General features: G+C 32.7%; 1 protein-coding gene across 2 annotated transcripts in view; it reads right to left on the bottom strand.

Moving 5' to 3' along the window:
* LOC134235306 (ATP-dependent RNA helicase Ddx1-like) overlaps positions 1–24,404 on the bottom strand; it is a 135,763-nt gene extending 111,359 nt beyond the window's left edge. The window contains exons 1-14 of one of the 2 annotated variants that reach the window (XM_062717435.1): positions 24,311–24,404; positions 23,874–23,925; positions 21,832–21,895; positions 21,529–21,558; positions 21,310–21,400; positions 20,823–20,879; positions 20,277–20,363; positions 19,757–19,917; positions 19,572–19,644; positions 19,334–19,410; positions 18,893–18,946; positions 17,947–18,007; positions 2,814–2,872; positions 170–193 (exon numbers count right to left, since the gene is read on the bottom strand). In XM_062717435.1, coding sequence (XP_062573419.1) covers positions 170–193; positions 2,814–2,872; positions 17,947–18,007; positions 18,893–18,946; positions 19,334–19,410; positions 19,572–19,644; positions 19,757–19,917; positions 20,277–20,363; positions 20,823–20,879; positions 21,310–21,400; positions 21,529–21,558; positions 21,832–21,895; positions 23,874–23,925; positions 24,311–24,326 — 906 coding nt within the window. In that variant the 5' untranslated portion in view covers positions 24,327–24,404. The remainder of the gene's footprint in view (positions 1–169; positions 194–2,813; positions 2,873–17,946; positions 18,008–18,892; positions 18,947–19,333; positions 19,411–19,571; positions 19,645–19,756; positions 19,918–20,276; positions 20,364–20,822; positions 20,880–21,309; positions 21,401–21,528; positions 21,559–21,831; positions 21,896–23,873; positions 23,926–24,310) is intronic. The other variant, XM_062717436.1, reaches the window with a different exon arrangement.
* Between the last annotated feature and the right edge of the window lie 1,077 nt (positions 24,405–25,481).

Raw genomic sequence — 25,481 nt, 5'->3', positions numbered from 1 at the left:
TTTATTTTATAGTAACAAAATTATTTTCATTTTGGATTTTTATTCCAAAAAATTTAGCTGATAGAGTAATCAGTTAAACTTCAAACTGAAAATGACTAGTAGATACTGTAGATAAAACAAAATATGTCATTTTTATGAGGTCAAAACTACAGTTGTATGTTATCATTACCTGATCTGCAAGTTCCCTGGAAGGCTGAAACAGAAATGAAAAAAAAAATCATTATGAAAGAGAACATTCAGATAAGGATTTGGAGAGAATGTCACAGAAATGATTTGACCAGAAGTTGAAATTGATTATGTTATGAAAACAGTAAGTTTTTTTATACGTCGACATATTATGATGTGACCATGTTAATACAGTAAAACATGCTTATATCATATATGCTTTTAATGAATTCCATTCACCTTAAAGTGAAGTGATTTTCTTTTCCTGTAGTTTTAAAACATATTATGAATTTAACAGATGTAACAAATAAAGTGTATAACTAATCAAAATCATTCCTTCCTGGCACTTCTGTAGAACTGTGTTATACTGTAGGTGGATATCAAAATATCATTTCATTTTCCATTACAACCAGACTGATAATAACAAGGCCTTCACTGGGTCCAATGAGACCAATATTCACATGAAATCAACCTCTAATAAAACACAAAATCACAGCTGGAAAAGGCAAACGAAGAACTGTCTTAAATGAAGACCTATTGCTTGAACTAAAATTGAGAAACACTCTATGCTGTATATGTGGTACGTGTTACACGTCCCTTTCAGTCCCAACAGGAACATACGCAGGATGTCAACAGAACCTGAAGATATAAAATAGCTCGCTTGGATGCAAAATTAGGAAAAACACATCAACAAGACCCTCATAGAAAGTAATAAAATCCTTGACAAGAGGAGAATTATTGAGGAATTCATACAGACACACCTCCTCAAATGTTAATACAGAATATCCTCCCGAGTGATGATGCTAAATTTAGACTATACTGTCTACTACATCAAAAATTTTTCCTTGAACTTTTCTTCTTTCTTTTCTTTTGCAAACACAACTAACTAAAAATCAAATTTATTTAAAATTTCTGTCTAAAAGAATAGCCACATCTACTGACAACTTTGGTATTCCTGCTCTCTAAGAGACATACTGTCGATTCCTAATTATACGCAAGGATTAATTTCTGCATAATTTTGTGAGAAGCATCACTCGCTAAACTAGAACTGTCCAATCGGGACAAAATACCCCCCGCTGGGTTTTTCAGAAGTAAGTTTTTGTATAATAAAGATATGTATCAAACACGAATTATAAAATTTTTCTTCGAGTGACCTTGAACTTCCCCAAATGACCTTGGGTCAAGGTCATGACACACCCTTGGGTCATGAGCAATCTTTATATGAAATGAAAACCTACCAAGTTTATCCATAAGAAAGATATAGACCGGACACGAATTATGAAATTTTTCTTCCAGTAACCTTGAACTTCCACAAATGACCTTGGGTCAAGGTCATGACACACCCTTGGGTCATGGGCAATCTTTGTGTGAAATGAGAACCTACCAAGCTTATCCATAAATGATATGTGTCAAACATGAATTTTGAAATTTTTCTCCCAGTGACCTTGAACTTCCCCAAATGACCTTGGGTCAAGGTCATGACACACCCTTGGGTCATGGGCAATCTTTGTGTGAAATGAGAACCTACCAAGTTTATCCAAAGAAAGATATGGACCGGACACGAATTATGAAATTTTTCTTCCAGTGACCTTGAACTTCCCCAAATGACCTTGGGTCAAGGTCATGACACACCCTTAGGTTATGAGCAATCTTAATGTGGAGTAGTAGATTCTAATGTCCCTCTGTAAGAAAGATATGGACCGGACACGATTGCACAGACAGACGGACAGACGGACAGACGACAGACAGACGGACAGACGACGGACAAGGTGATTCCTATATACCCCCCCAAACTTCGTTTGCGGGGGGTATAATAATATTTCTTGCTTTTATTTTTATGGCAATGAAATCCATGTAAATTCTGTTAATCAACCATCCATTCGTTCGTGAATTATTCTCGCTTTTTGATGTGAAAGAGCCAGTTCCCGATAATAAGTACTCGTGAAAAATAAGGAATTTACAGTACTCTGTAAGGGTCACATGAAAGCTCAACTTCTAGTCCAAAAAATTTATTCTTTTCTCAATGACCTCTTCCAACATAATTAAAATTATGTGTCTCTTATATACCGTAAAAGTGGAAATTTTAAAGAGACGTAAATTTAGCGATTTGTCCTTAAAAACTGGCAATTTATTTTCAGCAAGATGTTAATTTAGCGATTTTAAAATGCTCATTAAAGAAGCTATTACAAATAAAACGCAATTAATTTTTAGCGATATTCAATTTCAGCAATTTTAGCACCCTTGCTAATATATAATGCCAAAATTAAATCCTCTCTAAAAATTCTACATATACAGTATCAAATCAAAGGAATAAATGTGAAAGCACTCTATGTTTTAAGTGGATCTTGCTATCAAAGCTAGCTGGCATTGGTAAAAATTTTTAAACATGATCAGTGCCTTTTATGGTGTGTAGAAAAAAAACTCATATCCTTTTCTGCTTTGTGACTGAATGAACATTTTTAGTATAGCTCATAAAACAACCCATTTTTAGCTTTTATTTCACAAAATTGAATATATTTGACGTGTACCTTTTATTTTCTTCATGTTTATAATCTGCTAAAAATAACTTAACATCCTAAAAGCTGCATTTGAAGAGACTCATTTTTTTATGCATTTAATACATCTTTCACATGATCCAGTCAACATACCTCAATGATGATGGCTTGGGGGGCATTAGGGGCTGGCTTTGCATTGACGGCTCCATGTGCTTAAAAAGAAAACAATAAAACCATCATTAGTCTGCATGATTCGTCAATCACATCTGAATTACAAATCTCCCATTTTTCAATTCCACTGTGTTACAGATGCCTATATAACAAATTCAAGAAAATTAATTGTCAAAAAATATCCTTATGCATTAAATGGTAATTTATCACTCAGAGCAAATGCGACATAATCTGGCACCTTTGGTCATTTCTTAGAACCCTCTAGGGGGGCAACCAACCAAAGCATTGTTCTATGATTACCCTTAAAAAATTACTTTCTTTCCTCAAGGGCACAGAATGCAGGCCTATAACTGATCAGAGAAGGCAAAATGAATTATTTTGCCAATTTGCAAAATATGCTGTTATTTTGCCAATTTGCAAAATATGCTGTTATTTTGCCAATTTGCAAAATATGCTGAAGTAGCTTGAGTCACCTGTCAATCTTTTCCTAAAAGATGGAAGCATTATTTTGTGAAAAACCAAGGAAAGATGACAACTTTCTGCAACTAGCTTCTATGGAAGAAATTGGGGATAAAATAATCACCAAGTTCATTAAATGCCTTAGAATACTATTCCCCGTGACAATAATAAAGGAAATAGATTTAATTTTGTTATGTACATCAAGCATCTATTATTTCAGAACTGTTCATTGAAAACTTATATATTCTAAACTTAACATCACCTTTTTATGGGCAATAGTGAGAAGACTATAGACTTTGATGTCTACCAGTATATCAAAATAAGCCTCTCTAAATTGCCCTTGGAAATTTTTTTAAAATTCAATGTTGGACTATGACTCAGTATCAGTCATATACCAAATGGCTTTTTTTTGCATTTGCATGGATTCTTCACTTAACTTTCTCATCAAAATAGATGTTATATATAGGTTGAATTTAATGACAATATTCCTTCCCATTCTGGATTCAGATTTCAAATAAAATTACACATTTAAATATCAATCGTGGACCAAATATGTGTAAATATTTTGCTTAAAAAAAAGAAACCCATAAGTAATCATAAATTACGAAGTTCATCTCAACGAATGTTATCTGTAAGTAAGACAAATATCACATCATATTTTTTTCTACTCAGCATACATTCTAAGTTCAATATCCAAGCAATTTTAGATAAAAGAGGCTTCAAAGTTATTTGGAAATGAATTTGCTCCAAAAACTGTAACATGTTTTCTACATGCTAAAATGAAAGTTTAAAGTTCCAAATCTGGATCAAGTCTGGAAGATTAATCACAATAGGCTGCTACAAATAATACCCTGGTCACTCATCTCTAGAATGTAGGTAAGATCCAGCATCTGAAGCCAATCTGGTAGTGACCATCCCTAGATGCATCAAAATTGTAATTAAAGTTTGGTCAAGATAGGACATATAGTTACCTTTAAACCTAAATAAAAACATTAACCTGGCCACTAATCTGGAAAACTTAGGTTAGATTCAACATCTGAAGCAAATGTAGTAGTATCCATCCCTAGATGTATCAACCATGGAAGTTTGGTCTAGGTATAGGGCTTATTGTTACTTGGGAATGGACTTGCTCCTAAAATTTCAACAGGGATACCAACACTGATGCTTACACCTAGGCTCTTGAGGCGTTGAGGTGAGCTAAAGCTAAAGTTTCACTACACATGAATGTTTGAGAGTATATCGGGGTTTACTCCACTGATAGTCTAGAAATCGTATCTGGAAATGCTATGACTTGTCTATGAAAGGAGAGTGAAATTTGTAGACTGATTGATTGACTGTGTGTTGTTTAATGTCCCTCCCATTTTAAAATTTTTTTTACTCCTGTTCATGCATCTGCTTTTGGCAAATTCCCATAAATTTTAACCTGTGCATCATGTTTACAGCCCTAGCTTTTATTGAGCCCTTTTTTTCAAGTTCTCAACAGAAAGGACCTATGACTATTAACTTTTTAATGACATCCGGGGAAGTGCTTCACTAAGGAACTTGCAGTAACTCTTTTGAACATTTACATTTGACACAGCGCTAGATACAAAGATAGAACCCTGACCTTCCAAACTGAATGGCCAACCACTAGGGTACAAGACCAGTGATCTCCCCTGATGGGATCAATGTCTCCTAGATGCATGTACATACTCAGCCTTCCTCTTACTATAATTCAACCCCTGAGTGATTAAAAAAAAAAGCAGCTGCTGCTAAGAAAAGGATCTAATATGGAAATTATGTTGCTAAACATTCAAATCTTTTTAGCAATTATCACACATGCTTAAAAAAATTCAGCTCTCAGGGTTTTTAGTGACTAGTTTGATGGATTACACTTTATTGATTGAAAATACCAAGGATGCAGCTTATGTCAAAAGGGTTTCACTTGAACTCAAATTAGCCTGAACACTTAGCCATAAAAGCCTTCAAAATCAACTTTCGACAGAAAAATTATTTATAACTTAATTATTGACATTAATGCTACTAAGATTTGATTTAATTAGCAATCAAAATATGACTTTTTGAACACATATTAAATATTACTCCCATTTGCATCATAATAGATAAAGAAACACATGGCATACATGTACCTAACAATGAGATTTTTACTCATAAAAATTCCCTTAATATACATAAATTTAGTCAGGGTTTGACATTAAGATTTTGGAATACTAGACCAGTCTGGCTACTCTGGCAAATTTTTACTAGCACTGACCCTTTAACCACTAGCCCTGACCAAACTAAAGAAAAAATATTTAAAGCACGAAATAGTAATAATTTTTGAATAACCCTTTTTTATCATCTGTTTGATTGTATTGGTTTATCTTTATAATCTGTATTTTAATAACGAAATCTTCCCGCACACGTCAACATCGAAACTAGGCCATATACATGCGGCATGTCTTGTTTAGTCCTAACTTAACTTAATCAACTTGTATACAATATCAATACCATACCATAAATTAAACTGTTCAGAGAATTTAAGTATTAATAGTAAAAAATATATCATTATATAGTTTTATTGCCATTTACACAGTTTACCGATGTCGTAAACGTGAATCTTTCAACAAAGACAATCGTAACTTCTCAGCCATTTCGATAGTTTATTGTTTCTCTTTAGAAAAGTGGCCGAGTAGTTACGAATGCCTACAATGACTGCTGTTAATAATAGCGCTTCGGTCTATGTATGTAGTTTTCTTTCTTGTGGTAAATTAGAAACATTTTGATTTTATTTTTCATTGATAATAAATTTGTTTAAAAACATATAAGTTCCTTTATTTTTCTTACACGACCAGTCGGTCTAGTACATAGACATTTTACCCGACCAGACCCATCTTTTACTAGAATCAGTCGGTCGGACGTGCCTCAAGGTCAAACCCTGTTAGTTAATCAGCTTTTCTCCATTCTTTTTGTGATAGACCTGCAGAAAGCATATTCCTTTCTTTACCTAATTCAATTAACCTGAAATCTCTAAGATGTAGCTCTACTGGTTTTCATTCTGTATAAATTCCTTAATGCAAGTTTTATATTTAAAGAATTGTACACCTTGGCATTTTTTTGTTGTTGAAAATCTGAATTTTCAAAAATTTTTCCTATATATACCTATGTTAAATTTTGATTCCCCAATATGGCCCCATCCTACCCCAGGTGGTAATGATTAAAAAATTTGAATCTTCTCTACCTGAGGATGCTTTCACATGAGTTTCAACAACAACAACAACGGAAAATGGACATATTTGAACTTGAACCTTTGGCTCAGGCAAGCTAAAAAGGGAGAGAGGAAAAAACCATTCTGAGGCAAGTATTTTACATATATAATTTATATAAAGATTTTCTTTTTATTAATTGTCTCATGAGAATAAAGGACAAATGTGTCGCAGTTCATATAAATACATTTATAATTCTTAGGTGACAAATGTTTTAGAGATAACTACTGACAACTTGTTCCTCTAATTGTCTCAGCAGGCAGCTGTTTCATTGTGCCTCCAGAATTCTTTAATGAGGCTGGCTCTACCAATTTAAAATAGCAGAAGGAAAAATGATGTGCTTGAACATGAAAGACATTATTTTAGGTTTATATGAATGATTTCTGTCCTTATAAAAAGTTTTATTGCAAATAAAGCAAAACTGAAGAAGAAATTGCTTTTTTGAAAAGAAAAATTCTAAAATTAAAAGACAGAGACATATAGCTAGACAATCACTTTCACAAAGTATATTAAGCTGATAACTTTCGATCATTAAGGACTTCATAGCAGTTTTGACATTATTTCTGGATCAATCCTCGTAAATGCCAGAAAGATGATTTTAAAAATGGTTCTTTATCATGCTTAACATTGTCTCTAAATCGAGATCGACAACCTTGGAAAAAGTTTGATCTGGCAGTCCTAATTGTTTCCAATACACATTTTTAAATAGCTCTTCAAAAATTTTGTACTGATCTTGATGTTCAAACTGGTCTTAAACATTATGTAATTGTCAGCACAAAAAAAATCTTCATCTTTCAATTTAAAACTTTTAATGATATCCTAAATTGTGCCGACATGCATCTGAGGCACATATTTCTCCAACAATATAATGATTTCTGTCAATAAAACTACAACCTCCTTGCTATAATGACAGCAACGAGGCAGTCATGTCTTCACCAGCAGCCTCCCCTAAGAGCTCTTACAGCTATAAAACAAAATCAAAGTACTGAAAGTACTGATAGACGGAGGCTTGGAATGAACATGATTGTTTTTTTTATTCATATTCTGACCCCAACATTTGCCTAAGGGTAGTTGGCCATATCTTTTGAAAAGTAGATACCAGGACATTATTACTTCAAATATCTTTTTTTTGTGGAAAGACTTTTTATTGGATATTAACAAACTTGACCTTTTGACCTTGACCTTCGATATTCTTTACTTATGAAAAAACTTTAACCTTGGCCATGACTTTTGAATGGTAAGGGATATATAGGGGGGGGGGGGGGGGGGGGGGGGGGGGGGGCGGGGGGCAACAGTGTTTCACAAACACATCTCCTTCATTTATGTTACCGTGGTCTAATTTAATGTTTAATTATGTAATTTACTGAATTCCTATTTTTCATCAAAAGGACAAACCAATCTAATTGCAATAAACTATATCAATTTCAATTCTTTAGTGACTCCTGGTAAGAGCTTCCTGAAATGTGAGAAAGCCAAAAAGTACTTTAGTATCTCTAACTCTTCAGGACTAAAAGGAGCTGAGATACAAGCATTCAGATATAACAATGCATACAGTGTAGATCTACATGCACATTCAACTTTTAATTAATAGTTCTGTTGTGTTGGGTATGAACATAAAGAAGATCCAAATATTTCCAACATTATGAAAAATATCAAGCAGAACAAACGCCTGTTTGGGTGCAGATCTTGAAATGTACTAAGCTCTACAGGTACCGGTATTTGTTGTCCAGTGAAAGTTGACTCCGCAAAATATGCCATCCCATTGTTCAAGTTTTATAAAGTGATTACACCGCCTTGACTAGATATTGTGGATTCAACGATACCCTCATATCCAGTATTATACGCGATTTTACGGATAATACCCATTTTCGTTGAAAATATTTCCCGTTTCAGAGGCGGATCCAGCCACTCTTGAAAGAGGGGTTCCAGGGTTGTACTGTCCATATAACCCCATATAACTCTTAGGTTTCGGTAAATAATATTTGTTTACGTCCATTTATTTCTTTTGTCCCCCAGTCCGAATTTAAAGAAAAAATAAAAAAAAACTGCTGAAGCCTTAATTAAAATCAAATGGATTTGCAGCATTTCCAAAGAGTACAAAGAATTTTCTTTTCGAGTTTGAAAAAAAAATCCGTGGTGGATGCAGGTTGGGTTTAAAACAAAGAGTTGCATGTTAGTTCCTTCAAATGATATGATTAAAACGGTTCATATAATATAGAACCGTTTTAATCATATCATTTATGATATCATTTATCTCCGTTATTAGCAGACTTATTTTTATATTCATATGAAGCAGAATTTATGCAAAATCTTTTGCGTGAAAAGAAGAAAACACTTAATGTGGCCTTTAACTCTACATTTAGGTATATCGACGACGTATTGTCAATCAATAATGGTAATTTCCATTCCTACGTCGACACGATATATCCTGGTTAGCTTGAGATTAAAGATACCACAGAGTCCGACACTTCTGCTTCATACTTGGATATTTTACTTGAAAAAGACACTAATGGTAATCTAACAACCAAGCTATATGATAAACGTGATGACTTTAACTTTTCTATCGTCAACTTCCCTTACTTATGCAGCAATATACCTTCATCACCTGCATACGGAGTATTTATATCTCAGTTGATTCGATACGCAAGAGCATGCTCTACGTATGAACAATTTCTTAAACGAGGTAAATTATTGACAAGCAAGTTGATGAAACAAGAATATCAACAGTCTCGTTTAAAGTCATCATTTCGTAAATTCAATGGTCGATACAATGACCTTGTCAGTAAATACAATTTATCATTGAATGAAATGCTGACTGACGTTTTTCATACCAATTGTTAGTCCATTATTTATACACTGAATTGACCACGGATTTTTTCCGTTATTTCCTGATTATGACAACGAGCACACGGCGGGTGTGACCGGTCGGCAGGGGATGCTCACTCCTCCATGGCACCTGATCCCACCTCTGATGTTTCGGAGGTCCGTGTTTGCTCTGCTCTTATTTTATATATTTGTTTAATGGACGTTGAGATTGAATACTGTTCGTTATTTCCATATCCTTCTTGAAAGAAAAGTGAGTGGAAGAAAATTATTGTGTGAGAATCAATCTATTCAATACATAAGTTAGACGTACAAATACATGTATATGTATTTTTATTTATTCTCGGAAAACGTTTCATTCTCTCTCTCTCTCCACTAGACAGAAAATAAAGTGGGCTTCTAATTCCCGGACCCCCCTCCCTTGGATCCGCCAATGAACCGTTTACAAGCATTCACCCATCCTTGACACTTTTTCAATATCTCTCCAAGGTTTGGGAAATCTAATAAATTCAACTCCTTGCATATATTTTTTGTGGGCATACTTTGAGTCACTATTGCAGATTCCATGACAACAGTGTTTTATTGCATTCTTTTTTGCACAGGTTAGCCATAATATTACTAAATTTACACCACAAAGTAAGATTCAAGCCACAGTTTTGGTTTTGGTCATGTAAACATAGAAACATGTGGGTCAGTTTGTCCCATCTAAATTCTGAAACATGTGATAAGGAGATGCAGCAGAGCTATAAACAGACAAGCCGCAGCTCTCTGCTGAGTCAGTGAGTGAACATTTAAAATATGTCAGTTTCAATTAAACAATGTTGCAGATTTCTTCTATCTAGGTAATGTAGGGTATTGATGTGATAGGACCTTCGCAAACTAATTAAAATCCCCCAGGTGAGGTGAAAGGTGTGAGATAATTATAGGTCCATGAGAAAAAAAGGAATTATATATTGTATGTGGAAAATATTGTGACCGAATTTGATTAATGGCATCAAAAGCAGATGCAGAGAACTGCACTCGGTGATCTGTTTTGGTTTCCCCAACAATTTAAATTCTATGTCAGCGAGAGTTTTTATCAGCCAATGAGTGTGTCAGCAGCGGACTCTAAACATTACTGATCACCTGTCTGTATACAGCACATATCCGATATCAGACAGGCAGGCCAGTTTATCAAAGTTTAGTCTGGTTCCCTGTCCCTGTTTTGCTTCATGTACTCCTGCCTTGGAAAGAATGAGCCGGGGGACCAAGATAATCAAAGTTAACGTGATTAGCCGCTAGATGGCGATCGCAAATTCCCTTCCGCCGCAGCTGAGCGGTACCAATAGAGCGGAGGCTAAGCCTCCGTCTAAAAATCCTAATCCCTTCAAACTGTGATGTAACAGACATACAAAAAACACCATTGTTATGTTGACCTCATTTATATATATTAATCGTTATCTCCTTAATGCTGGCTATACGTAACCACTAATGCTGGAAAACGGAAGTCATTTGATGCGAGGATCACTTTTCCTTTCAGAAAAAATGACTGTGTACCATGATTCCAGCAGAGATATAGTGGTATTAAAATGTCGAAATCTCTGACCCAGTTTTGTTATCTAACGATCTAATTAAGATTTATATAAACTACAGCTAGGTGTAATAAACACGAGAGGGGGATTGAGAAAAAAATGTTTCAATATAAAAATTTTGTGCTTTGTAAATCCTTAGTTAACTTATTTAAGCCCTCTCCATGACTGAGAAAGTAAAATCTATAACTATTAAGGTAAGATGTAGTAAATGGAATGATATATGGTACACATGATGAACATCTTTTCAGTGATTATTTTTCCAAAGACCTTGATCTAATGTTCTCCAAAATTGGTGTTCCTTCAAATCCTCCTTTACCCAAGTAGTAAATATAAGGTCTGCAGATTATTTAAAATGTCAGGTTTATTGCATCACAATCAATGACCCTTATACTGAAATTGTATCCTCTACCCATCCTCCTCTTATATAGTAAATATACAATACATGTGATATATTACACAAAAACTGAATCAACTATAAGGGCATTTTGATGATGTAATAAGCATAACAGGTCAACTCCATCAGAAAAAAAAACAGGTCTCATTTTCCAACAGAAATACTAATCACCTCATTCTGATTTTATGTGTTGCCTAAGGTTTAATTTCCCTCTGTTGAATCATAAACAATAATGTGAGAAATCTAATTCATATTTAAACTGCAAACAATTTCAGCATACCCTGCAAGACAAAATTTTGACAAAAATGGCTATTTAACTAAACATCTTCATAAAGGAATACATGTAATTATCATTATCCCAGAGAGAGAGTTATCTCTCTTAACAGAGGGGTCAAGGCACCTTAAACACCCAATTTTATGTTAACGCCCCCAAAATCTACCTGATTCAAGATCAATAATTCACTGCCTGTCAATCATAAAAAACAATAGCTTCTGATTTGATTGACAGGTCAGCTACCTGTGCTTTCTGATAACCTGAGTTTGCATGTTTTGAAAACAATTACCTGGTCACGCGTCAAACTCTTTCATGTATACCCGCATAGTATACACGCGGGTTAGAAACCTCCAATATGTTTGAATTTTATTTCAAAAAATAAATGAAAGTAGATTATTAAAATATTGACATTATAAAATATTTCTTTTCTATCTTCACTGCTGTTTGTTACTTGTAAGTGTTATATCGTCCACGTTATCTGTAGAAAAAAGACCGCGTCCACAGAAACCAGCTCTATTTGCCGTAATTGGAAGTCCGATGATTTAAATTTTTTTTAAGGCATAGAGCATAGTTTTTAAAAGATGTTTTATTTTGTACTATGGCTACAATCCGCACGATGTTGTACAGAAATTGATGTCAGAATTAAAGCTGGAATTTCCTCTAGCATCTGTATAGATATGTAATGAAAATGTGAAGATAATTAATAGTGATCGATTCTGAAAAGAAATCTTTCTAACAATAAAATTTTGTTAACACACGAAGAATCAAAAATATGGAATATTTTGGCCAACGATCGCGGTAAATGCATGTTCACATGCACGATGGATAGGTGGATTAATAATTTTTTATATTTCAATATTCAGACTTTTTTTAATCAAGTGATTTCTTTTATTGAAGATTAAAAAAGATAAATATTATTGATTTGTAGTTTTTACTCGTGATTTTTTCTTTTATGTAAGAAAAACATTTTCCAAAACGATATACATGTATCTTATTATTTTTTTCCTTCAAAACATTACCATGATTACGATGAATGCGTTAAGTTTACAAATAAATTTCATATTAAAATAATTATTTTACGTAGTTTCACTCAAAACCAGACACAAAACACGTAATGATGACCCTGATTACCAAACACACTTCCTGTGTAATGCTACGTATACACAGATTTTTGACATCTTGGGTATTGGGGGTCTCCAGGTAATTAACACCACTGTTACTTCGACCACTCCCCCTCTCAGGTAACCGTACGGTAAAAAAATTGGGTCTTTAAAGACTATTCTCTGAAAATGGTACACACAACAAAGCTAAAAACAATTTGTCTGATAATTTTTTTGTCCAAAAAAATAATAGTGCTAAATACTCATCTGATTGGATGAGAATAATTACTTGAAGAGAAAAAATTCACTGTTATTTTTCAAAAAGAAATTTTATTTTCCATCATTTTGATATGCTTGTAAAATGTTTTCTTGCTACAAAGCACATCCTGCAAGTGTTCACAATGTCCTTCAAGATATGCCCTTTGTCAAGGTGATTCTACAATCACGTTTCCCTGATCTGGTCAATATCCAGTTGATTTGGCTTTCAGACCATTAATGTTTTTATGGGTTTGTATATTAATTATGAAGTAAAAATACCTAATGGCAAATTGTTTTCTGACCAATTGTACGTCAAAATTGCATGTCTGCAGGTTGATTTTATACATATTAATCTGTAATGATACTGTGGCTCAAAATAAATCACTTTAGTCCATTTCATCCTTCAATACTCCTATTCATAAGGCTAAGGAACTAATCAATGGAGAACCATGGGAGGAAAACACTAAGTAATTTATCATTATTTAATAATTACTTATAGGAGTTAGAACTCTCCTTTCATTTTCAGCAGGTGATCTTTGTATTCTAATACATTCTCATTCACAAGCAAAGTCTTACAGACAATTTCCCACTTACAATGCATTTGATTGATGGAAATGTAAAGATTGTTTCCAAGGAAGGGAAGCAAAAAGCTGGCATTTACTACAATACATTCCCTGTTAATCATTTCATTTGATTTTTATTATTTTTTAAACCTTTTTTTCCTCCCTATTTTTCAATTTAGAAAGGATCAACATATTAATCTTGATATACAATTACTATGCGAGTTTCGAAATTGTAACTCTCCTACGATAGAGGCGCAAAAAGTATCTGTTTCAGCATGGAGGTGGGACAGGTTGTTTCTGTATACAAAAATAAATGAACGATGTTACAGAAAGATAATAATGTTAAGCAGTGATGCATTTGATGATTTTATAAAGCTCAACTATGTCTGTTTACAAATCTACTTTCAATTATAGGGTACTTGAAAATGAAGTAACGTGGTCTTTATTAACAAAAATGATTTTCTTGATTGTACAAACATTTTCTAAAAGAGAAGTGGTTTTTTAAGTTCTAATAAGGAAAAGAAACAATTTGTCATTTAGATTGCCGACGTGTAATGATCAGAAGTATTTGTACTGTATTTATTGGAGGTCCATATCTCTTCCATCGTCTGAAAAGTCTCACATCCATTGATATTTTCTTTTTTGTTCTGATTATTTTGCTTTAAAAAATGACGCCTTTACATAAATTCATTTCTACTTGAGTTGAAGATTGCATCCTGACAATTATGTAGTTACGATAAACCAGTTTAATTTATCAATGATGCAGTACATCTAATATATAAATATCTGTCCCACCTGTCTGTTTATGTTAAACTCCCCTCATCAACGAAACAGCGCACCAAGGGAGATAATCTCAAAACTTGCGTATTTGACAGTGCTTTTACTGACATACATTGTAAATGTTGTAACAGGACAATATTTTTCAAAGTAAAATGGTTTGTTGGAAAAACAAACATATTTAATGAAAAAAAAAGTGCTAGTATAACTTGCTATTTTAATAATGACAAGTTCATCTTTTAAAAAAGAAAGGTGAGCCAGCGCTGTAGCAATTTTTAAACACAGAAAGGAAGGTTCGTGATCAACTGATTTTTTTACTGAACTCTTTAATTTTTAAGAGGATGGAGTCTGATAGAGTTATAATTATTTGTGAAGTATATTCTATAGAATTAAAATTATAATATGTTGACGGTGCAACCGTTAGGGCGAGCACAGATACTTATTCAGTTTTAATTTAGATCTGGCTCATCAAACCGCACGACATTTGGTAGGTCCATCCAGAAAACCTCAGGCCTTTCACAGATGTTTTTTCTGTGAAAGGCCCGCGGTGTTCTGGATGTCAGTGCGTCTAAACTCTGACGTCACATGACATCATATTCATGTTGCATTACCGACCGAAGCCTAAACCGGTGATTTTTATGAAGAAATGTTTTACTGACTATTTTTCTGCTATAAATTCATTAAATCAAGGCCAGTTTATGTATTTGTTTAAACTTTTGTTGTTTTTCCCCTAAGAACGTTGCTTTAGCTTTTGTATAGGAAGCTATGCATTGTAGGTCCAAAGTTCGAGCTGTGATTCGCCATTGTCGCCAATTGCGAATTTTTTTCAAAAGTGGCGAAAAGAAATTCATAAGTGGCGAAAATGAATTTTTTTGATGTACCATGTACAAAATTTGAGTAGTCCTGGTTAGTTCCTTTGTTTATTCAATGTACACAGATAAGTCCCTATGTTTATTTAATGCATCAGAGGTGTGAAAACTGAAACCTACATGTAGGAAATCACAGCTGATTAGGTAACTGGCCTGGAGCAATAAAGGGTTACAAAATTGCTTGAAATAATATAATTTGGATTAAACAAGGGGGTATAAAGTGTTATTAAGATAAGAAGTTAGAAAATAAAGATTTTTATCAACAAAATCTGGATCTATGTAGATCGTTTTTTTAAAACCGAAAGTAGGGAAACATGGTAAAGAATGGCTTCAAATTTTACCTGATTAAAATTGAAAAATGTGTACATTAAATAACCATAAACTGACAAAGAGTGAAAAAGAAATTGGTTTGGAAACAGAATTATCTTTAATTGGTAAATAACACTGAATTATTTACAATAACATGAGCTTGCATATTAAACCCTGGAGTCTACAAGTTGTTAAAATAAAGTCAACTTTCAAACGTAATTTTCATTACTTTTTAATTATTTCTTTTCACAATTGATTAATGAAATGATGAAATTTCTATTTTTAAAAAATGTCATTTTTTTACTAGGTCTTTGACCCCCCCCCCCTCCCTCCCTCACAGGCAAAAAAAAAATAAACAAGAGGACATTTTCTGTCAAGATCAAGTTGACTGATATCAATTCAATTTCAAATTTATTGTATAATTCCAACATAAGTTTTTTTTTTTTAAATGGATACTACCATGATTAAAGCTTTAAACATTACAAATTTAAAACAATGTCTGTGTCAGATAAACATATTTGAAAAAATGACTAACATAAAGTGCATTGCATTGTCGAGAAATCAGATGTAAGTATGCCTTTCCTTTTGTCGCGAAAAGTGGCGAAAAATATTTTCAGTCCAGTGGGAGCCCTGCTGCAGAAAAAAATTCTATCGAATGAATGTACAGAACTCTTCGCTCAAACTTTGTCATTAGAGCTCACAGTTCGAGCTTCGCACTCAATATTAGTGTGGAACTGCATTGTATCAATCGCTTATCGTGTCTTGCCAACAAACTTTCAAAAGAAAAAAAAAGATTTTTAATGAGTTTGACAGTATTATCCAGATAGGTGGCATATCTCGAAGCTAAATGTCTAGAATATTGGCATTATATGAGTTTATATAAGCTTTTGTTGTGTAGTAAACTTTAAAGTGTACGTTACACAATAAATAAACAAACTTCAGAATCAAACAGAAAAGGCCAGAGTTATTTAATGACACAACGAAATTGTTATCGTACAGTCTATCTATAGTCACAGATTGCTAGACCGTGAAGTTTTCCCAGAATGCCCGACCGTGAAGCCGAGCATGCATATTCCAGAAATATGGACTAATGTAGTTGCTAGCACTTGAGAGCGCTAGCAATTATTATTTTGTGTAGTCTTATCAACTAAAAAAATACATATCTTAAGTTGCGTATTGATCTCTTATTCAATTCTACAATTAAAATATATAATCTAGACTTGTAAGAATTCATAATTATATTATCTAGCAATTATACTTGTGCTTAGTTAGGAAACATATTTTCAAAATTTTATTTAACTCACCAATGTAATTTGAACTTTTGGGCAAAAAATGTTTTGTTTTTCATTTACATCTGTTTGAAAGATGTTGAAAAAAAAATCGCAGTACCCTACTCCACAAATAATGAACTCATTATGAAAATACTTATTACTCTGCCAGATGATAACTTCTTTAAAAGCACTTGTAAAATAAAAGATAAACAAATCTGAACTTTCAGTGAACTGTTTTTCCTATACACTCTACATCTAATGCAGATAAATGTTATTGTTCATACCACGAGAGAGCAACACTTCAGAATTGATGAGAATTAATTCCTCAGGAGCAAGTCTTATAAGTTTATCAAATTGAATGTATTCATAACAGAACATTCACTCTCATGGAAATAAATTTGTATTTATCTCTCTCTAGTCTTGAATTTCCTAAGCAAACAATACTTGAAACAGGGATGCATTTTTTCTTCTATAATAGCTCAATATAGATTTACTTATAACCTAAGATCTCAGTGGAAAAATGGACCAAAGTCAATAAAAATTCACTTTGGTCAGCTTTTTAATGATGACTACATTATAGTTGGGATAATTAAGTTAAGTTTTAATTGCAGAAAACCTTCACTGTATTATCCCTTTAATAGCTGACATATGACCCCCCATCCCCTTAAAACTTTTCAATTGAAGGAAAATGGGGTTCCCTTATTTTGTCTTACAAGATGTGTCAGATATACTATAAACTTCATAATTATTTGTTGAAAATGACTGTGAAATTTGTTCTTACTTTAGAATTTGTAACCATGCTGCATTATTTTAAAATTTATTAGTCTGATGCTTAAAGTTTTAATCACTAACCTCCATTCTTGAGCATGAACAAAGGGACATAAATTTCACATCTTTAAGAGAAATAAAATTTTTCATGATAAATCTTGTTACATAAACAATTTATGTACTACATTAATATCCAACTGTAAAACTGTAAGGAGTCTTTGAGCTTTAACACATATTCAAACTTTGCCCTATCCTGGGGCATGCAACTTCATTTTCATAATTGTGTGAAGTATATTTGAAATACATACAACGCTGTTTGATAGAAGGCAATGCAGTATGCACAAAATTCAAGGATAAGAGTACATCTACATCGGTTGTGTGACCCAGATAGTTCAAATAATAAATAGAAATGTATAAAGAAATTACAAACATACCTACAATCCTGGACTGCACAACATGCTCAGAGGCTGCATTACATACTGCAATAAATCCACCCTGAAAAAATAATTACAAGGAAAAGTTTAAACATTTTTGTGAATAACTAAAATTTGGACAAGATCTTGCATTATTTGTGAATCTATCTCTAGCATTTTAAGAACAAGTAACTTTTGAGGCCTGAGAGACTTAAATGCAGTAAATTTTTGAAACTTTCACAATTTTCACTGTATTTTAAGCTGTTACTGTGTCGATAAAAAAATAGGAGTATTCTTTAGATGGGTGCATATCATTACCGCTACATTTTCAAAATTTTCATTACCGCTACATAGTCATTACCGCGACAAAAAACGTTACATTACCGCTACATTGCCTATTTCGTTAGCCAGCCACTTGTGCGTGTTCAGATTGACATAAGTACAACATATACGTGCATAAGACCCGTATCCTGAAGTACAAAATCCCCCATTCACACGCAACTCCAAAATGTGTAGAATGAGATGCATGGACTAAGTATTATATTTTATTATTTGAAGCAGTTTATGCTTACATGGTAGCAACCTAACGTTTTATTTCACACTGTCATATATTTAACTTCTTTCAACATTGCCAAAAATTTTAGAATGAGAACAGTTACTGTTAAACAATGTGCTGAATTCTTTGACTTTGTGATTGAAATTTATATTTCGTACCTGCATACCTGGCTGAATCAATGTGTAGCGGTAATGAGTTGTTTTCAACTGAAAAAATGTAGCGGTAATGATCGGTTGAAAATTTGAAAAAATGTAGCGGTAATGAGTTGAAATTTTTGGCGATGTAGCGGTAATGTTGACCCCCCCTTTAGATTATTAAATGCTTCCAAAATTCCATAAGAAATTAACCACAAATAGTTACAGGTAGTTACCATTAGTTCAATGTTCCTTTCAAAAAGTAGCCTTTTCTTACCTTGGGTGGATATTTGAATGGAGTATTTCCAAAGTTGAACTTCATTTCAGCATTCTACAATAATCATAAAGAAATATCTAAAATCAGAATATGAAAGATAATACCATGAGAAGAAAAAAAAAAAAAAAAAAAGAAGATGAAGACATTAACATTTTGTTTCAATTGCAAATGATTTCCCAAAAGAAATTAAATCTGATTTTATAATTAAAATGTAAACAATTTCGACATATCAGCAGGGCAAAGTTTGAATAGAATTGGCCTATTAATTTGACAATGTTATACAGAAATGTCATTTATCCAAATTGAAGTTTTTTCCCTCTTATACAAGGGTGATTGGACCTAATATTTATAAATTTTTTATAAAAGAAATAGAATTTTTTTTTTGTGGAAAAAATAAAACATTTATGTATTATAAATTATTTGGCATCATAAATTCCATACCTTTAGAGTAACAGCAGCATAGAACTTCTCATTTTTAAGATGTGCTTGGATGTCATAAGCTTTACCAAAATCCACTCCTGAAAAATATTTTTGGAATCGTTTTATTTGATATTTATGAAGTCAGGGCATTTAATTGGAAAATTAATTCATATCATGAGACTTTCATTAAATCCTAAAATTTTATACTATACGAAGCGTTAACTGAAAAATTCACAAATTTTCATTGTGTTACTCTTACCATTTTTTGACCACTTGATTTCCAATTTGTCTAAATCCAGATAACAACCAATGGTGTCGTTGATTCCATAAGCCTGAATAAAACAACATTTGTATATTTTTCTTCTTTTTTTATACCAAATGGTGGCACTAATGCTTTAGAATCTTGCACAGCCATTGACATAATTATTTGGCTTGACCTCTCACCTCTCCATAACTGTCAAACTGCTTGCCCCAGGACTTCTTTCCAGTCCCCCCAAATCCGAATCCAAACTTGTCTATACCCAGTTCCAGAGTAGCCTTATCTGTGGACCAGCCCACTCGACATAAACCCTCATCTGTTACTGTGGCCTCATAATAGTACTTCCCTGTAAAATTTACAAGGAAATTGCTACAATTTAACATTTTCGTTTTTCTTTTAATGATACAATGCAGGTCCTTCTCTTTTATTTTAATACTACATCACTGTTATTGCTCTGGATTAGTTTTGCCTCTATAAACAAAATTCCTTTTCACAATATTTGAGTTAATATTTATTAAATCCATGTTTTTTTTTAACTACATAAACTTTTATTTATCGTTTAACTACACCTTTAAATCGATTGAATTACTTCAGAGAAAAAAAAAATCTTCAACAACTGTATTTTACGAAACTTTGTCGTTTGAAACTTTAATTCCCTCTACTTGCTAGTAGTACTATGTAGTACATTTCTGTGTAACACCTTACCTCCCCCCACCACGGCTTTGTTACTCCTGGTGCCGTGCCAGCCCTGGGGATCTCTGGCCTGACATAACAGTCCCTCTGGGTCAATTGCTGGGTAAAGAAAATATCAAATATTAACCAACAACTCTCAAACATCAGACTCTAGCTCATAAGGAAACCCTAACTATATATCGAGTTTTAAACAATGTTTACAAGACTTTTTCCACAAATCAAATATTTGTGCTTCAAGGATACCATTAGAGGTAGAATGTAGGAGTAAAAATTATCAAGAACAAGAATGTATATATTTAACATACAGCAATACTTCAGTATCTCAGAAACCCATATATCTCAAATACTGTGTATGTCAAAGTGATTGAAAAGTCCCAACCCTTTTTTATTCAGTATTTTAACTTCAAACTTTTGTATCTCAAAGTTTTCCTTGATCAGAGATAAAGAAAATAAATTGTAGTCAAAGTAATTAAATCTAAGATATATCTCAAGGTCTGTGTTCTTTAAAATTAGGATTCCATATATGAATTTAATATTAAATGAAATATGAATTCCTACCCATGGCATCACCCCTGTCATATGGATTCATCTTCCAATGTGCACTAGATGAATGACCTAAAAATATGCAAAGTACATATCAACTTTATTCAAATAACATATCCAATTTATACCCAGTTTAAATAACTGTAAAAAACATCTTCCCCTGCAAATTTTCTTCTTCTACAGTTTTAGACTAAAATATCTCCAAAATATGGTAAAATACAAAGTCTAACATTATCTGTAATAAAATATTACTTTGATATCAGCTGATATTTTACCAGAAAATCTTTGACGAGCAAAAATTGTTTCAAGAAATGTTATTGTGTGGTGAAGGGGTTTAAGGGAAAAGTTCCAACAAGAAATTTTCTTATGAATACATTAACATGGGAAGATTTCCACCCTACCCCTTCGCCCACTACTTTATGCATAACAGAGTGGGATTTACCAGTGAAATGAAAACAATTAATCAAATAAACAAATTCATCCTTTTTATTTTGATCATTACCAGCATGGTGTGAGGAGAGTTTGCTCCCTTTTCCTTCCTGTTGGTCTCGAAGTGTCTCGTACACAATCTGGATGATTGGCAGACAAAATGCCTGAAATATAATAATAATTACATCTTACCTAATTGAAATTTTGTTTCAAAATGCGAAAGGTCAATATACTTCTTGAAAAGAGAGAAAAATTTAAACTTGGTTTTTAATTAAGTGATATCATTCCTTACCCCCGTTTTTCCACTTCCAGTTTCTGCTGCCTGTCAAATATAAATTCTGTTGGATAAAATTATTATTAGAAACCTTAAGATTAGTAAGAGTTCCCTTGTGTGTTTACAAATTAATATGTGAATGAGCTATAATCCTATTTTACAACAGGTCTTTATTCTCATTTGTTTAAAATGTGCCAGTTTCTTTTTCTCTGTGTTTGTGATCAGTCTGCTGTCAGTAGAAGAATTCCATTAACAGTTTACATAAAAGTGCAAAATTTTTGGGGGGGAGTTTCTACAGAAGTGTGTGTAATACTGATATACCATTAAAACATCCCCTCCTCCCAGGATCATTGGAATGGCTTCAGCCTGCACATCTGTGGGCAAACTGAAACGACAAAGAAAATTTGCAAATATACTCTCGCCATTTTGACTTAATTTGTTCTTTAACACTTGACATACATGTTAATCTATAGTGCACTTTAGGCAAAGTTAAAACAATGTACTACAGTTTCATCCATGATCACAGAGATCAAATTTTGATGCAAAAAATACAATTTCCTTCTAAAGTGAATTCATGGGCAGCTACCTCATTATATTCTATCATGGAAAAATGAATGACAGTGTATGTAAAGAACCATGGTATTTTTTTATATGACTGTAATTGTCAATATGAAATTCAAAACAAAGAAAACTTGCTCAAACTTAAAGCAAAGGAAGAGAAAAGTTCTTTAGCAGTTGGGAATATTGAAACTTTGAGAACAATTAATTTTTCTTTAACACTTGACACACATGTAGATTTATTTGGAGTTTTGAGACAGAAATTTTTTAGTAACCAAAGCAATAATGTTCATCAAAGTCAAAAACTGATTAAAAATTTGTATCTTAGTGTAATACTTGTGTGCCAAGTTATATTGAAATCAGACCAAAACTGTAAAAGGAGTTCACCCATGATTTCTACAGAACCACAGCATCAAAATTTGATATACAGAATTTTGTATCATGCAAAAAATACAATTAAAATATACCTGCTCTAAATCAAGTGTAATTAGTGTAGTCTACTTGTGTGCCATTTTATATTGAAATCAAACCAAAACTGTTCTATCATGGAGTAAAGAATTTCATAGAAATTTCTATTTTTAAATAATAGCAACACCGCTTATTGAAATCAAAAATTTATACACAGAATTATGTATTTTAGTGTAGTCTACTTGTGTGCTAAGTATATTGAAATCAGACCAAAACTGTAGGAGAACCATTATGTATCTTAGGTATTTTTTTGCCATATTGAAATCCAAAAACTGTAGGTGGAACATGTTGAATTTCATGAAAATTTTTAAACCACACCGTTTTTCTTTTCACTGATAATAGAATTATGTATCTTATGTAGTTACTTTGTGCCAAGTTATATTGAAATCAAGATTTCTATGCTTTTAGGTAGGCAACACCGTACAAAATGATACAAGAATTTACTTTGTGTAGTCCAAGTTATATTGAAGGTCAGCATTTTGAAAAATTGTTTAGTGACAAATATTACGTTTTCTCTGACATAGCTTGTCAGTTGAAACACATAGTCATAATGAATATGATCTTCATTAAATCAAAATGACTTATGCTTATGGTATTGTACAAAATGACACCAAGAATCATGATAGTCAAATATTATGTATATAGCTTGTATAAATGCAACAACACCAAAATAACATCAATATATTTCATCCAATTTTTCTTGAGGTAAACCGTAAAGATAGGGTAATGCAGAATTAGTAACAAATGACCATGCATATATTAAAACAAAAAGCATCTAATAACAAGAAATTAACAGTCATGTTTCATAATAAGTTCAAAATATCTGACGTTTTCCAGGCTTTTTTTCACCATTTTGATATTTTACGTGCCAGGAAAACATCATAACCGGCGCCATTACAAAAACTAGGAATTCTCCACCTCAAACCTGAGGCAGCATTCTCAGGTTGATTTTCGATACTGGCAAACCAAATTGAATGACAAACTAACTATTTATCAATAGTACAAAACTTTTGGTACTCATCAACATCCCTTTCTATGGTTCATTTACAAAATTATATGAATTATAATAATAATTTATATAAATAATTAATAACATAATATTGGTGAGTAATAGATGCATTGTGCTATTGATAAATTGCGAGTTTGGCAATTAATTCGGTTCGCAAGTGACCAAAATCAATTCAAGTTGAAGACGACGAAATTTCCAGTTTTCATAATGGCCCCGTTTCCGACGTTTTCCTGGCACATAAAATATCAAAAATATAAAAAATGCCAGGTAAACCTCAGATATTTCAGACTAGTTTCATAAATGTTTCAAAAATTTTTTTTAAAAATACCTCCAATCCATTTCTTCCACTGCCTGTCCAAGTTCTGGCATGACACCCATTTCTAAAATATCAAATCAAGTCAAATGTATTCTAATTTGTATATTCTAAATGTATATATACACAGACTGACACAGGGGCATATTCCTGGCCCTACTAAATAGATAATCCTAGACTAGAGCATTCAATATAAACTTGGAGAACGCTTGTAATATTTAATTATTTGCTACATATAATTCAACTGTTTATTGTGTGTAATGTTCAATGTGTATCATACAAAACAAAATATCTGCGTTGCTGATGTTGGACATTGCTGAATAGGCATCATTTTCTATTACGCAATTTATATGCAACATTGCCGAAAAACACCATTTTTTCTATAGAACGTACTAATGCTTTGGCTGAGAAAAAAATAACAGACATGTGCACTGAAAATAAAACACAATTACCTTCGAATGCAGTCATTTTTCAGTCTTTTACCGGTGGACGAGTCTCACGTTGAAGTTTTGTGTTGGAATAAACGGAATACCGATCCCGACTAATTTTCCTCAACATCTGAAATGGGCCAAATGATTTTCTATATGTTCCTCATCAACCTCGCAGTTTTAACTCCGTCAGAAGACGTCCTCTTCTTTAGCTTGCCAATAAAAATACAACTGGATACTTAAAGCCCTAAGGGATTGACATAACAATACAGATACAGAAGATAACTCATTTTCATGTATCCAATGAACCCATTCCTCTTTGTTTCAACAGAGGTGTAGCCACGGAGATGAAAACTAGAGACAATGCTGTTTTTAATATTATTTATTCACATCGTTTTAAACACACTGGAATGCTATTATTGCACCATTTAACCAAAATATTATGAACTTTTGGCAAGTCTTTTGCTGTCAGTTAATACTGATTTTCTTCCCTCAGTGAGCTGCCTTAAAACAACATTGTCAACAAAATTTGAGAAAAATTTGGACAATTCTTTATACCTTGAAACAAAGATCTATATGGATTTCTAAAATTATCACAAAATATCAATGAAGTTCAAAAAAGTATAAAATTAAAAATTCTGTAGCCTTTACTTCATACAAGTCTTTATGCATTTTTTTTTCTCCAATTGATTTATTCCATGGTAAAACTGATTTTGTCTTCCCTCTCCATGTCAAAATCGCCAATATTCGAGGCAATTTCACAGAAAATGTTGCCACATCAGTATAAATAATGAACACTAATGATTTTATTGATGGCAAGTAATACTTAAAAATTCGGATGAAAAGGCTTTTTGCAACCACTTCTTTCATATTTTACATGGATATAGTTAACAACCCTTAAAAAAAAACTTTAAATAGTTCCCTGCCCGATGCTTTTTTTTTAAAAGTACATATATATATATTTATTTTCACAGACCTCTTTCAAAACAACCAATGTATATTCTAAGATCATACATTACCTTTCAAACGAATCACGACAATGGGTTCCCCCAAAAATACTGAATTGACTTCCTTCATGACAATATCTGCACAAAAACTGGATGTCAATATGGCAAAAATTTGAGATCATTTATTTTCTTTCAAGATATGGATACCATTTGAAATGAAGAAGTATTTCAATTTAGTATATCCATGC

The sequence above is a fragment of the Saccostrea cucullata genome, unplaced genomic scaffold (genome assembly GCF_032062105.1).
Source record: "Saccostrea cucullata isolate Sc308-1 unplaced genomic scaffold, CSIRO_AGI_Scuc_v1 ctg634, whole genome shotgun sequence".
Taxonomy (NCBI): domain Eukaryota; kingdom Metazoa; phylum Mollusca; class Bivalvia; order Ostreida; family Ostreidae; genus Saccostrea; species Saccostrea cuccullata.
The sequence above is the reverse complement of the archived record's forward strand: the minus strand, read 5'-3'. Positions and strand labels throughout refer to the sequence as shown.